Source organism: Ochlerotatus camptorhynchus, unplaced genomic scaffold (assembly GCF_037179485.1).
Source record: "Ochlerotatus camptorhynchus isolate MF236.1 unplaced genomic scaffold, CSIRO-AGI_Acam_v1.1 ptg000209l, whole genome shotgun sequence".
Lineage (NCBI taxonomy): Eukaryota > Metazoa > Arthropoda > Insecta > Diptera > Culicidae > Ochlerotatus > Ochlerotatus camptorhynchus.
Genome location: NW_027040699.1, coordinates 1953356 through 1969392, shown reverse-complemented (window position 1 = coordinate 1969392; position 16037 = coordinate 1953356). Strand labels below are relative to the sequence as shown.

Here is a 16037-nt window from a genome sequence, read left to right as displayed (position 1 = left end):
CAGGATTTAAAAAAACGCTATTGGAAACCATCATTATTAATGTGTGTAAGAGTTCAATAAAGTGACAAGCAAACAACAAAAATAAAACAAGATAAAAGCAAAAAAAATACAGAAGCAACCCAAAAGCAGAATAAATCATTATGTAAAGATAATATATTTACATAATATATTTATTGTGTACAATATATAAAAAAAAATCAATAAACAAGGTAACTGAAATTAAACCAAGGAAAACGAGTTGATTGGGATTCTAGTACCGGTGTATCACGTTCTGAATCGGTTTTCGGAAGTGCATCATATGAAGCACAAAAGCCGTTTGTCTTTAATGTCGTCGTAACAATATTCTTGCTCTGGTGCAGGAAGATAAGCAATGCCTGTACGGGCAGTAGCAGGCCAGCCTTGCAGAAAACCTTTTTTAGCACGCATTACTGGAAAGTGGTACTTTTTGACACTGTTTTGAATAACATAATGGCCCTGACCGAAATCAATAATCTTAGCGCCCCTCGGTGTCATTTTGTATGGGAGCGAGCTGTCAATTTGTTCGTTTAGTGTCAAACAGTGAAGTTATTATTTTGCATTAAATCTTGATCGAGATGAAAGTCTATAGGTTCGAAAAAATATCTTTGTTCTCAAAAAACGAAGCCCTTTCAGATGATGTGAAGGGGGTTAGAAGGAAAGGGGTGTAAGTGACTTTTATCGATTCTCTTCATCGGCTTTCTCTTTTGATAGCCACAGCTTTATAGAACAGATTTTGCGCTATTGCTGCCACATAGTTTGGTAAAGGAGGTTCTTATCTAGCATCCAGAATGGCACACGAATCAAGGAATGTGTTTGCAGCTGAATCATTAACGAAAGAGAAAGTCGATAAAGAGAATCGATCAAAGTCACTTTTACCCCTTTCCTTCTAACCCCTCATGTATAAAAATAGATAAAGGGTGATACGGTCAAAATTTGGTCAATATCAACTTGACGTATTTCTATCAATTTTGCATTTAAAAATGTTGCTCCTATTTTGATTTTGGAATTCACTCTTCAGTTGTCAAAATGCCGTCCAAGCAAGAAGAGCAGCGTATCAAAATTTTGCTCGCGCATCGCGAAAATCCGAGCTACTCGCACGCAAAGTTGGCAAAATCGCTAAAAGTTGCCAAATCAACCGTTACAAATGTAATTAAAGTGTTTGGGGAACGTTTGTCGACAGCCAGGAAGTCTGGATCGGGGGGAAATCAAAAACCGGAAGCCGCTGAGACGACAAAGAGAGTTGCCGGTAGTTTCAAGCGAAACCCTAACCTCTCTCTCCGAGATGCCGCAAATAAGCTGGGTGTATCGTCTACAACCGTGCATCGAGCCAAAAAACGAGCCGGACTATCGACTTACAAGAAGGTAGTGACTCCAAATCGCGATGATAAACAAAATACGACGGCCAAAGCGCGATCCCGGAGACTGTACACGACGATGCTGACGAAGTTTGACTGCGTGGTAATGGACGACGAAACCTACGTCAAAGCCGACTACAAGCAGCATCCGGGACAGGAGTTTTATACGGCAAAAGGAAGGGGAAAGGTAGCAGATGTTTTCAAGCACATGAAACTGTCAAAGTTCGCAAAGAAATATCTGGTTTGGCAAGCCATCTGTACCTGTGGCTTGAAAAGCAGCATTTTCATAGCTTCCGGGACTGTCAACCAAGAAATTTACGTGAAAGAGTGTTTGAATAAACGTCTGCTGCCTTTCCTGAAGAAACACGGTTGTTCCGTACTGTTTTGGCCGGATTTGGCATCTTGCCATTACGGTAAAAAGGCCATGGAGTGGTACGCCGCCAACAACGTGCAGGTGGTTCCCAAGGACAAGAACCCTCCCAACACGCCAGAGCTCCGCCCAATTGAGAAATACTGGGCTATTGTCAAGCGGAACCTAAAGAAGACCAAAAAAACTGCTAAGGGCGAGCAGCAGTTCAAGGCAAACTGGCTTTCTGCGGCGAAGAAGGTGGACAAGGTGGCTGTACAAAATCTGATGGCAGGGGTCAAGCGTAAGGCCCGGCAATTCGGATTTGGAAAAGCGGAAGCCTAACTGAATATTTTTCCTGAATTTTATACTAATTGAACTTGAAAAAGAAATTTAATTTGATTTTTTAAATAAACGATTTCACCGATTTACACGCGTTTTCCCTTGACCAAATTTTGACCGTATCACCCTTTATATTTTTCAAAATTAAAGAACCCAATTAAAAAGAGGTATCATCTTAGTTGCTTCAGAAAAAAAACGTGCACCATCAAAAGTTCTAAAAATGAATTCATTTCGACAGTGAGCATGCATAAGGGCGTAAACGCGATGATCGATTTTCTCCGTAGATTTTCTCTTTTGTTAATAACTCGCTAGAATTAACGTTTCTCGGTGCGTTTGCTGTTGCTTTTGATAGCCAGTACAACCTGTTACAACTCTGCATTGAAGAAATTCTAGAAAATTGTTTTGCTTAGCTGTTAGCAATGCAAAGAGAAAATCGATGAAGAGAATCGATCATCGTATGAATACACTATTTTATAGTGTGGTTCAATTAAATCTTCGACCTTGGTTTGCTTCAAAAAGGGTTAAATTCAGTTGGGATGGTCTGCCTAATTCCTAATGCATTGATTTCTAAGCATGTCGATATCACTACAATGACAAAACTCGTTAAATAGTGCACCTAAAAGCGAGCTCTTTTGGGTGGCGAGTGGCAAGTTTGTGAATGACCAAATGCCTGATGTAAGCCAAGCAGACCTTCTATCACCTCTTGAAACATACCACAAATTTTCCACAATACATGGCGGTTTGCACCACTGGTTGTAATTGAAGCTTTCAGCAGTCACGCGTCAAAAGGGAGCAACACGGAAACAGCAGTCTGTTACGCTTTGGACGTTATCATACTTGCAGACCGGTTTGAATGTGTGAGTTTAAATTATAAGAACATTTGTGATGTATGGGTGCCCAAAGTGTGCATTTCTCGCTGTGCACTTGGATATCTGATTGCAGACAAAGAGAGTAATGGAGAAAGAGAGCGCAAAAGCCGCTCTCACTCTCTTGTCAGTTGTGAATCTCTCAATTACCGATAGTTGCGCCAGTGTGCCTATCAAAACTTATGGTTCAATTAACTTTGATGCATTTTTTAAAAATTCAAAAGCAGTTTTTTTCGACGCATTATTTTAGATTGCAAAAAGCTCGCGTCATTTTGTGTATAATATCAAAAGGAATCGAATAGGGCGAGTTGATTAATTCAACTATGAATTAATGATTAACTCAACTATGAATTGATGACTATGAATTTTCTCTAGATTTTGACACTGTTTTGTATCAAAAAATGTTTTCGGAACTGTTTGACGGATATTCTTTATTACACTTCAGTCGAAAGAGTTAACCTTCTGATAAAAACGAGAATTCAAGCTGAACATTGTATTAGGTCCTAAGTAACATTGACAGATTATCTCCGTCGACTTTCTCTTTGTATCTCCACGGCCATATAAAGACATTCCCAGGTATGTTCAGCACACCGATCGATAAAAGAAGATTTTATCTAGCATCTAATACGACAAACACAACAAGAAATGGTTATGTGCTCAAGTTATTAACGAAATAGAAAGTCGTTCAATATTACTTAGAACCTAATGCAATGTTCAGCTGGAATTAGTTAAGTTTTGAAATTCCTCCTACTTCGGTTAGCCCGAAAAGGGCCATACAAGTTTTGTTTATACAAGATGATAGGCCCTTCAAATGTTACGTTAGGTAGTGATTACCCAAGTAAAATTGCAAGTTTTAAAGAGGTTTTATAGCATTCTACAAACCTAAATCGTAGTCTACAGAACCCTCATAAAACCAAAATTGTTAGTTGGGTAATATATATAGTAATGGAGAATGTGTTCCTTGAATTCATGGAGCATTGAAAAATAAAACAAAAACTAATATGTGGTGGAATACTATAACGAACAAAGCTTGGTGCACAGGTAAACAAATGAGGCACGCGACGCCTCTGGTTACACTCAGTCAAGAAAGGCCTGTTTCGATACTTCCTGATTTTTTTTCTTCTGAAATCAACCTACGACTGATAATCTCATAACTGTTAATGAAAGATAATTCTGTGGAAAACTTCAGGGACACATCGAAAACAATTTCAAATGAAGATGCGAATGATGATAACAGATGAACTGCAAACTATCGTAAAATTCAGCAACGAGCCATCCTCAGACTTTGACATTACTTTGTAGATAGTTTCCTTTGACTCTTCTTAAGAATTTTGAGGGAACTTCAAAGAATGTTCGGGAGGAATCCAAAGAGGATCATTCCAAAGGAATTTAGAACATATTTTCAAATAATTCTGAGTAAATGAAGAATTTTAGAGTTCCCTTAAGTACCCTTAAGGATGGTTTCAAAAATAATCCAAAAAGAATTCCAAAAGATTCTCTCAACGGTATTTTGAAGAGAATTTCAAGGGGATTCTGAGAAACAGTCCCATGGGCAGGGTTTGTTCTCCTTCGTTTGATTTCCGTCGATCTTGTTTTCCGTACTGAGTACCAATGCTACCGACGCCAGGGAAGCAGCTCCCACACCTGGACCCCACCTATCTATCGATCCATCAACTCAAGAACCGGGGACCAACGGCTTTACTTCCATTCCGAAGGAAGGCGTGATCAGATATTTTATTCCTCTGAAAATCCCGGCGGCGCCGACCGGGATTAAGCACAGACATTTTGGGGTGATAGGCAATCATGCTCACTACTACACCACCGGCGCCACTATGGGCAGGGTTGGCATGCTCAACTTTTCACACAAATTGCTCATTTGTTAGTAACTCTGCACTCACTTGACGAAACATGGTTTCAATTGAAGCTACTGATAGAAAATAAAGTGAGGTTCCTGTTCTGCCTATAATCCCATATCAGTCCCATATGAAAAATTAGGCATTGAGAAAATGGCAGTTGAAGTTACGACATGCAATTCCTATGTAGGTACATATTTTTAAAATCCTACAATTTTTAAAATTTACTAGATATTTTTATTAAGTTAGAATTAGTTGCAAAGAAGTCTGCATGATTTGTTATACATATCGTCGAAAAATATGGCGATTCAAAAACAGCACTTTAAATTGACTTCTGGACGATTGAATTTCAGGATGGGACTGATATGCGATTACTTTGCTTGATGGGACAAATTGAGTTGATGTTGTTTCACATTTTCCATGATCAAAGGATCAAAGTCTGTAGTTTTATCGCTTGATATGAAAGTAGATGTCAATTTATAGTGGATAGCGTTATTATATTAAGGTGATTCGCTGTGACATCCTTATTCTCGGAACCACTTCGAAACTTTAAGTGCACAAATATCAGGTTCAACGACACGTGCAACGTTCAAATTGTTACTCCACGTTTGCTGCATTGCAGCATACATGAAGTACCTAGTAATTTCAAATGAAATGAAGCACTGATTTCCGAGATTTGTGTAATTTAAAATTCGAAGTAGAAGTGCATGTATAGCCTACGTGGCGGCCATTTGCGGACTCTACAAGGAATCGCCTTAAAATTGACGAATATCCATATGGGATTGATATGCGATTATAGGCAGTGTAGGAGTCCGTATACGAATATCTGGATGACCAGAATTTAAGTTATCCAGACTAAATTTACTAGGTATGCGGCATACCGTATGCCATCAGATTGCTTCCGTGGAACAACCTAGTCAATATGCCTTCATGCGAGAGCCGGTGCCGTTTGTTAGAATCCTAATTGGATCAGGTGAGTTTCTGTCCATTAATTTTGATGAATTTTGACCTTTCTTTTCCCGGTTAACTCTGCAGCTGTACTTCTGGATGGATACTCGGGATGCATATAATTTTACCGATGTGACGGTTTGTTTTAATGTTTTATGTAGGGGAAATGGATGTAATGTCGGCCTAAATGCCCCTAATTTGGGCCCACACATAAATGCAGCAATCGACTAATTTTTCAATAGTGACCAAAAATATCCATTAGTACCGTCCCAATACGCGTTCATCTAGATAAAATTGATAATAGCAGATTCCCCTATTTAGCGTTTTATTTTATTAATTCCAGACGAATATTTCAAAAACTCCAATCTATCCCTCTTTAAAACAGTTACGTTAGATGAAGATGAGCAAATTAATAAACAAATAACAAATTAATATAAAATTATATGCTATGCCTATAACCGTTCCAGAAGACACGGTGGACAATTTCGATAGCATAGCACATCATGGGAAAGTCCAGAAAGTGTCCAGGGCAAAGCTTAGGGACTAAGTATAACGAACTTCATTGGAAAACCCGCATGAATCAACTATTCGCACATTTTTGACAAGCACCATGTTACTCTGTGCTCAAGGAAGACGAGAAATTTCCAAATCCGAAAAAAAATCCTTGGCCGGATCGATGTAAATCTTCGACTGATAGTGATTCTATCGGTTACCGGATCCAGGAACCTATAACCTTTTCGGTCATCGCAATAATTCACGAATATTAACTTCTGGGCGTTGCCATCAAGCTTCGCCCGTTTCACATCCGGAATGTGTACGTAGGCGACACTACCAAAAACTCGAAGATGTTTCAGCGAAGGTTTTTCACCGAACCACTTTTCGAAGGGTGTTGTGTCCACAGAACGCGAGGACAATCTATTTTGGATGTATGTCACTGTCATGATTGCATCACCCCAATACTTCTTGGGAAGATCAGCGTCCAGCAGCATGCAAGTGGTCATTTCCTGAAGAGTTCAATTTTTGCGTTCCGCAACACCATTTTGTTGCGGGGAGTACGCCGTCGTGAACTGGGATTGGATCCCCATTTCATCTTTGCTTTGTACTTGCGCCTTTACTGATTGAGCTAAGAAAGAGGTTTATTCATCTGGAAACCAGCTCACTCAACTTAAAAGTAGCTAAATAGAATGGAAATGAAATCTCGGAGTACAAACTATCCAACTCATTCTGGGCTTGAACGGACCAACAACAAACAACACAATCTGCAATATTAAAATACCTTTTATTTAGCTCTGAAGTGATTTTTACACCAACATTTATCAGCTCTTGCACTCAATCTTGGGAACATCATGCAGTTCCGTGTTCCTCATTGCTCTGGTTAAAGGTAATTCGTCGTTCAACAACTTTCCGGCGGTGTATGCGGATCGTAACATTGGTGTGATACTTATGTTTTTGTTTAATAAGATTTCAAGCCCATCTACACAAAGCAATCGCATGATGGCATAGCTGTTGTCGTTTTCGCGCAAGCTTAACGCGGGATACAAGTGCGGGTGTATGGTTGCCTTATTGGATATTTGCCAAAGCGCAAGTTTATAATATCAGTTTGTGTGGATGTTTTTTTTTTTCGTGGCTGGTGATTTGGTGGTTTTTGGTTTACTTATTATTAGTTATGTTGAAATTCTGCGTGAAATCGTATTCGATGGTTGGTATCACCGTTTGAACGAATTTCAGGAAAATGATCAGATACATATGCACTCCCAATTCGCCACCGCCGTCCTCCACGGTTTGGATGATCTTCTTCATAATGTCGGCGTGCCTGAAAGAATTTGTATTATGGGCGTTTGAAACGAATTCAATTCAGGGATGAAACGTACTTGCACGGGTGAACGGAAGCCATGTTCGGTCCCGGCAGATGCGGATGAGTTTCCATCGTTACAGTCTTTTTGGCATGGTCCTGGCTAACATCCTCGTACATCTGTTCAACTGTAAGCGGTTTACGGTTCTCGTCGTAGCCGACTACCCACAGCCGGGGAGTCTGGTAGTACTTATCGTACGTTATATGCAGATCGTAGGTTCTTGTGTGAACTACCGAATCCCCGTCGGTTTCCGACGTTTTATTCGTCTTGACGCTCTCCACCGGAACGGTGGCCAGTGACTACAAGAAAATACGGTTTGAATCGACACACTAAAATTGAAGATTGCGAGATAGTGCTTACCGGATCAACATGATCCAACATACCACTCTCCTCGAACTCGTCCATATCGATAGCCGCACCATCTTCATCGTCATCGTCGTCGTCGTCACCGTTGCCACCTTCAAGATTCATAGAATCATCCATTTTGGCTCCCTCCAGTGTCATCTCGCAGACCTTATCTTCCAAACCGGATCCACCGGATCCATCCGGATTGAAATGGTGTGTCTCAACCCATCCCCCATCTTGATCATTTTCCTCTACAAGGGTTTCCTCACCGACGTATTCCATCTGCTTGCAACGTCGATAGCATGGCACATTACGAGTTATGAGAAATTGCTTGTCTGGAATTTTAATATAACATTATTATACCGCTCAATTGTAGCATCACTCCACTTCATCCCATACCCTTCGGAAGATAGGACTTTATCTTAGCTTCGTCTCCGATCGCCCAAGACCAAGTTGGACAGTGGTGTGTCAGGTGGTCTCCAGCAGCTACAAACTCTTCCGGTGTTAACACTCCTGTCTCCCTGAACTTGGATTCCTGTAAAAGAAATCGAATGCACGCAAAAATCAATACCATTCCAACGGTGACTCGTCATCCCTCGGTATGGCTCACCTTCAACACCGGCGTTAAATACTCGGCGACTCCAAGAGCGGTCCCTTTGACCGAATTGATCACGTTCTGCATGGCTGGACTAGAGTGTTGTTGTTCTGATCAAACTTACTCAATGTATCACTATTGAGTATGTAATTCAATCAGTCGAGTCGCTTTTGTGAATCACTTTCGAGCAGGAAAACAACGATAAGGTTATGTACTCCCACCGAGAGCTTCGCAGACGTGCGACGAATGACGATCTCGAGCCACTCGGATAAAGAGGTTCTCTATTAAAGACTACAGTACCCGAACGAACGACTATTAACCGAAATGCGACTGACTGACCGTCCAGATTTTACTTTATCATGAACAACTGCAAACACACAATGGGCAATGTATACATATATGTACCTATAACTAATAATGCATAGTGAACAGAATCTGACGGAGAAACTCGAGAAAAATACGATGATGACGGAGGCAAAATATTCCCCTGAACCGTCATTTACTGTTATACTTTGCCTAATGCCAGTGCTTTGTGAGACGTGAGAAGGTGCAATAATGTCGCGTATCAGCTGATTTGGGGAAGTGAGCAAAATGCATATAGAATCGCAAAAAGGTTTCAATCTCGATTTTGGCAAAACCTAGTTTTTGCCTTTTCTTGCATTCCAAAGCGTTTATAATTTGCAATCATTTAAGTCGGTTTCCTGCAACTCCCGGTATACCGACATTCACAGAAATAAGAAACATTGAGTTAGACAGCATAGTATATTTTTAGATTAGAAACTATAGTGTCGTGTTATCAAAATTAATAGCGAATTCGTTTATTATTCAGTTCCAACCTGGATCGGGTATCAAGATTGGGTCTGCTTGTTTTCTGACAAACGTCAGTTTGCTCGTTTGTTTTAAAAACCTAGCTCAGGTTGAGGTTCACACTGACAAAAAGTTCGGTTTCGCACTGGGTTGGAACTGGTGTTAACCCCGATAATAAACGAATTCGCTATAAGATCTCACTGTTGTATGCATTTTTCATAAGCAGTAGCATCAGTATTAATCAGAATGCACAGCACAAATTCGTAGATAGTACGAGGCCTATTCTATTTTCATCTTCCAGCAAAATGGTTTGCTGAAAATGATCCAGCAAAACGATTTTAGCTGAAACAATAGCAAACAACTTACTTTTCAATTATGTCGTTTTCGTTTTTACTACACTACACCGGTGTAGTGTGAGCAGCAATAAGCACGAGTCATTGACAGTTCATCATCATTTGTTTGTAAACAAAGGTGCAACCGATAGCTACACCCTAAAAATTTTCAGTGTTCAGCGGTGTAGCACCGGTGTAGCTACACCGCAAAAACGAAAACGACATTACTGAAAATCCATTAATCAGTTGTTTTAGCCGGAAACCAGCAAATCATGAAATGTCAAAAAGACTTTGACTCTTGTTAATTAGTTGGATGACCCCGCTTACAAATACAATTATGCAAAAAGAGCATTGTGGTAAAATTATAACTGGATTACAACTGTTTGGAGAAGACTACTATTTTGCATAATAATAATAACGGTAAGACAGGGGAATATTTTGAAGGAAACACGCAGAAAAAACTATCGTAGAAACAAAAATATTTGAGGTAAATTCAAACGTAAACTCAGTTTGTTCTGGCCACAAAAATAAATTAGGTTGATTTCAAACGTGTTCCATGTTTGAAGTCATGTGAAATCAATGTTTAAAATAAAAATAATGTTATGTTTATTTTAAAAATATTCGTGTTGAAAACAAATGTTTTTGTTTTTGTTTGGTTTGACAGCTATGCGAACAAAAATAAATATTTTTATTTTAAACATGCTTCTTATGTTTAAAATAAACATACATATTTTGAAATTATTTTAATAGTTGAGTGCAGGGTAAAGCAAGATAAAACGGATTGCAAAGAGAAAAAAACAAGATCTTCGGGCAGGGCATCTAAATTCCTGCTCTTTCACCCTTCGATTAAGGGTGACCTGTGGGTATTGGGGTCCTGGGCCGGGATGCGGGGTGTGGGTATCCGGGGGTTTCCAGTTCAGTGGAACCGGTGAAAATTTGTTATATTAGCGTCGTTTTGTTGTTCTGCCACTAGTCCTCATATCGGTTTCTTTATACATTCGGTGTCGGAGGAGGATCCGGATTTTCGTTGTCCTTTCGAAGTCACGTGTGGAGGATTCTGTGGGGTTCCACCGGTTTTGTCGAGCTGGTTTCCGGATCCATCTTCGGTTTTGCTACTTTCGGGCCGTTTTTTGTTGTGTTGAGCAAAGGTGGGGCAACTTTTTCCGAATGTTACAAGAAGTAAATAAAAAGGCATGACACGCTAAAAACCGTTTACCCAAATCCTATATTGTTGAAATAAACATGCTTTTAAATTTAATTCAAACATAAATATTTTAGTTTTAAACATGCTTTCAATTTACTTTGAATAATTCATATGTTTAGAGTATAAACATTTATATTTTTGTTTTAAATGAACAAAATTTGTATCCGTGAATGTTATCTTGTAACATATTGCCTTTTATTTTAGATAAATTCGGTAGAAAGATGGAGAAGATGCTTCCGTGCGAATGGAGAAGAACTTGGAGATAATTAAAAGTTTTGTCACAGACAAACAGACATAACTCTCGCAAGTTGTTCATCGAACAAGCATTTAATTTAAAAATATCGTAGTTGGTAGTACCGCCACCTGTGGCGCGCATAGTCAATTCCCTTGCGTTTGACGTTTGCACACTACCGCCATCTGTTCAGTGTAGTACCCACCACAGATTACTCAACATATGGCGGTAATGTTTTAGCGACGATGTTTTACAACGAGAAATATTCAATGTGTTATGTCTGTTTGTCTGTGGTTTTGTGTAGAGTTATTTTAATAACAACTGTTTTTCTTATTAAAACGAGAAAAGCTTCTCGTAATTGCCTACACACAAAAAATTATCGTTAGTACAACTGAAAAAACCATTGGTAGAATTAAAAGTTTTCGTTGGTTCTTTTTGGTAGAAAGTCTTTAGCTTTCAAAACAAAAGTCAGCTAACTGTCAATTCAAAAGTTGCGTGCATGCTACTTTTAAAAGTTGAAACTTTCAAAAAGAATTGTAGTTCTGTCAAATGAAAAGCATGATAGTGTTATAATTAAAAGTGGATTATTTTTGTATTGAATCAAACTTTTGTCATGAAAGTTTGGTATAGTTGAAATAACATGTGCCGTTTTGAATCTATAACATAAGTATTTTCAATTTAAATTCAAGCATTTTCAACATTACAATATCAATTTTGATTTTAATTTTTTATAAGCATTATTTCTATTAATTATTTTTTTATGAATTAAAAAAATAACCTCAAATATATTTATTAATATCCACAAGAATATACGTATTGTAAAATATAACAAATATTATCCATAGGCTCTCAGCAAGTATAAAATCGTTGTCATTGTTCTGCTTTATCACAAAAGTTGGATCACCGACGAGGTTGGATGGAATCCGGAACCCAGATGGATTTTTTCCGCCGATTATTGATTCGGACCTATTGATGACAACGGTAGATTTCATCGTCTGGAAATAAAATAAAGTTTACTTGATGCAATAATATTGATAATTAAATACTTACAATTTTAACTGTTGATGTCACCGCGTGCGAACTACATATCCGGCAAAACCAGCAATCCGGCAAGTAAGAATATTGCCTTGAATATCTAACGAATTTAATTTATGCTTCTAGTTTCGTTCCACACAAAGAACATGATTTGCAAATTTTGACGTCAAGGTTAAAATTAGCGGCAAATCTATGTCCAGTGCTGCCAAAAACGTTGCTATGACAAGGTGTTTTTGACAGTTAAACAGTTTTCATTTTAAAAATATGCACTTTTAAAAATACAAGTTGAAAATGAAAAATAAACTTTCAAAACAAATCAAATACTTTCATTTTGAGAATTTTCGTGCTTAAAACTATCAAAGTCGGGAAACTTTTATTTTGAAAATGTATGGTTTTTATTGATACAATTTTTGTTTTTTGTGTGATAATTGCTGAAATTCCAGCAAAATTAACCCCATATTTTTCAGCAAAGAAATTGCTGATTTTCCAGCAACCTTCTGTCAACAAATATTTGCTGGAAAACCAGCAAAATTTACTTTGCTAGAAGAATTGTTGGTTATACAGCTCGGCAAAATCCAGCAAAATTTTGCTGGTTTTCAGCAATGAAAAATAGGTGTGTAGACTGCCCATAACAGCATGACTTGATTTCCTATTCATTTATTGTTTTATGGGTTGTGATAGTAGCAGTACATTATTGTACGAATATTGTTACTATGTAGATTTGTTTTATATCTGTTTCACCCAAGGTTGCAAAGACTCATTTCAGCTAAAACAATGTTTTTCTAAATTATGAAATAATTATATGCCATGATCAAATTTTGAATTGTAGGATACAAGAAGAGGTTGCAATGAATGTGTTTGACATATTAAACCTGTTTATTTCACTTCATGAGAGTCACAATCAGCGATTTTTCACAAACTCACTCACTCACTCAGCGATCTGCAAATCGCTGATTGTGTCTCATAGAAAGCAAAATTTACAGGTTTTATGTTTCCAACGCATACTTTGTAACCTCTTCTTGTAAGTTACAAGTAAAACATGTCATCATACCATCTTTTGGTTTTATTATTCCGAAAAACATTATTTTAGCTGAAATGAGTCTTTGCAACCTTGGTTTCACCCTGGTTTTCACATATGTTGCAATTTAAGATCTGTCTCAAAAATGAGAAATGTCATAAAAATGTTAATGGTAAAAATATTACAATTATTTTAATTTCTTTCGTGGTGACCTGCGAATGACGATTACCAATTTCCCGGGTTTTCGTGGGTTATTCCGGTTTTCAACTGTACCGATAATAAATAAGACTGACCTGGGAGGGAGAAGCAGATCGCACATACGGAATACATTATATAGGGGAAAGGGATGTAAATGGATGCCTACACACAAAAAACTAAAATTGTATCAATAAATATGATGCATTTTCAAATTAAAAGTTTCGCAAAATCCGTTGTTTCAACTGCGAAAATATTGAATATAACATTTATCTTTTCACCTTAAAAGTTTTTCTTTCACTTCAGACTTATAAATTTAAAAATGCATTTCTTGAAAGTAAAGTTGTACAACTGTCAAAAATACATCTTTAGATGTCGTTTTTACTGGCAGCACTAATCTCTGATTTGCCGCCTTTTCCAATAGTGGAAATTTGGTCAGCCATCTGCTGCAGAAATTTGGGACAACATATTTTTAAAAGTAAGTCAATCTGTGAATCGTTGAAATTATTGTTGGTTTAATGGATCTCTTTATTGGGAAAACAATTTAACTCACATTTATATTGTTTTTCGACATTCATATAGACTCCCACTGAAGGTCATCACTGTTTTCCCGAAACAGTTTCCTCCATCCCATCATCCATAACCGGCGGAACTGATGGAGTAAGCTCACTGCATCAGCTGTGGTTGTTCCGCCGGAAAAGCCTAATTTGGACTTCAAACGGAAGGTCTCCAACGGGCAAGAATGCCGTTTCGTTAGATCATCAATTCAAAATTGAATTTCTCTAGTAGGGCACCAGATTCACACGGAACATGTATTACGCTACCCTGGAGTGGTGCTGGGAATTTGTTGAAAAGGCTCCGTTTGCCAAAGTGTCACTTCCTTTATATCATAAATGGCATTTGACGATGCGATGAATGGCATACGAATAAAATAGTGATTTTTATTTATTGATTTATATGATAAATATTCATAATAATTAGAAATGATAGGAATATGAGTTTAAATACTTTCTTTTTAAGCTTAAGAACTCTTAATTTGAAAATAATTTCATTTTGCGATAAAAATAAATATTACTACTATGAAAACAGCATCTTTTGAAGTGAAACAATTCATATGTCATTTTAAAAACCTTGGTTTTTATTTTGACGGTTCTACAATTTGATTCAAAAGCTGCAACTTTTAAAATTAACAATGAGGGAAACTTTTAATTTGACAAGTTTCAGCTTTTTATTTTGAAAGCTCTGTACTTTCTACCAAAAAGAACCAATGATAACTTTTAATTCTAACAATGTTTTTTTCAATTATATTAACGATAATTTTTTGTGTGAAATGCCCCTAATTTAGGCCCATACATAAATTCAGCAATCGACTAAATTTTCAATAGCGAAAAATATCTATTACATAGTACTGTCCCAATGACGCGTTCATCTAGATAAAATTGATAAAAAGCAGATTTTTAGCGATAGGCCCAATCTTAGATCCATTGGCCAACATTAGAGCCATTTCCCCTATATTTGTTTTTTTTTGTCATGAAAATCAAATCAAAATTGGCGTAGTAAAAAAGCCTTTTTTGCTTTGAGCGTGTAGTGATTGTGTGAGATTGTTCAATTTGCAGTGAGAAAGTTCTCTTTTGTATTTTAATGTGCCTCTAAATACTTTGACAACAACCGATAAATTATATCTTTCAACATTGATTTGAGTATATTAAATGAATGAATTTAAAGAACGGTGTCCCATTGAATAATATTGCTGGAAAATAGAGTTTGTCATAAATTACTTTAAGCAAGATTTCAATACCGCCTTGTGTTTTCTTGTTGTACGAAAAGTATCATCAAACTGCTTGGCTCCCAATGACAGTTGAATACAGTTTCTGGCTCATTTTGCCGTTCATATTTTTCGACTCTGCTTCTCCATCACGACGACATGATCTGGATATAATCCAAACCATTTGTGGAATAGTCCAATCGTTTGGGTTATCGTTCGTTTATGATAGTTTTTTATTAGGGTAACAGCAAAGAAAAATGTAATATCGATCAATGTAATTCAAGCTGATGTATACGAAATAATGATGTAATAGCAAAAAGCAGATACAATATTACATCAATGGATGTAATTTTGTTCACAAAATCGATGTACATTGTACAACGTTATATTACACAACCGATGGATTGACCTGGGGCCACATGCGCATCTCGAAATAAAAAACTTTTTCATACAAGCGTTCCTACAAAAAGTCTTTCGTTTCGAGATGCGTAATGTGGCCCCTGGTTGCAGCAGTTTGGATGTAATATTCAACAACTTTTTTTTTCTGTGTGCGATCGAACCTAAATCCCACTCCACTCCACCAAAACTTTTCCGTTCTTTAGACCCGTATTCATCGTAAAGATCACCCTTCACTCTTGCCGTCGCCCAAGAAGCACACATGTATATTTCTCTCATTCTTCCGCGTTCAACTCAGCCCGCAATTGCGATAATGCTTTCTTTCACTCACACCCATGGGACCATACGGGGGAACATATTTTCCACGCAGGCTCTCTTCGCAGAGGCAACCAGCTCAGGCAGCTATTAGCTCACGCACACACATTCCCTTTGTGTCCCAAGTATAGCGTGCTCTCCCTCTCGCACTGAAATCGATTTTTTCTCGCAAGCGCTCTGCCTACTCTTTCGTTTCGTGCGGCCATCATCATTCGAA

At 37.8% G+C, this 16037-nt stretch overlaps 1 protein-coding gene across 1 annotated transcript; it reads right to left on the bottom strand.

The window, feature by feature from the left end:
• Positions 1-7004: 7004 nt before the first annotated feature.
• Positions 7005-8867, bottom strand: Atg3 (Autophagy-related protein 3). Its single transcript, XM_065224192.1, has 5 exons — positions 8537-8867; positions 8326-8461; positions 7942-8261; positions 7600-7880; positions 7005-7541 (listed from the first exon to the last, which is right to left on the bottom strand). The coding sequence occupies exons 1-5, from the start codon at positions 8606-8608 to the stop codon at positions 7379-7381; spliced, it is 972 nt and encodes a 323-aa protein (XP_065080264.1). The 5' UTR covers positions 8609-8867; the 3' UTR covers positions 7005-7378.
• Positions 8868-16037: the final 7170 nt, after the last annotated feature.

Bases quoted from the DNA above. Each gene is read 5' to 3' on its own strand.
- Atg3 (XM_065224192.1), bottom strand. From the start codon at position 8,608: ATGCAGAACGTGATCAATTCGGTCAAAGGGACCGCTCTTGGAGTCGCC. The intron at 8,262-8,325 runs GTATGGGATGAA...TTAAAATTCCAG, and splicing joins AAAGTCCTATCTTCCGAAGG to ACAAGCAATTTCTCATAACT. The intron at 7,881-7,941 runs GTAAGCACTATC...ATTTTCTTGTAG, and splicing joins TGTTGGATCATGTTGATCCG to TCACTGGCCACCGTTCCGGT.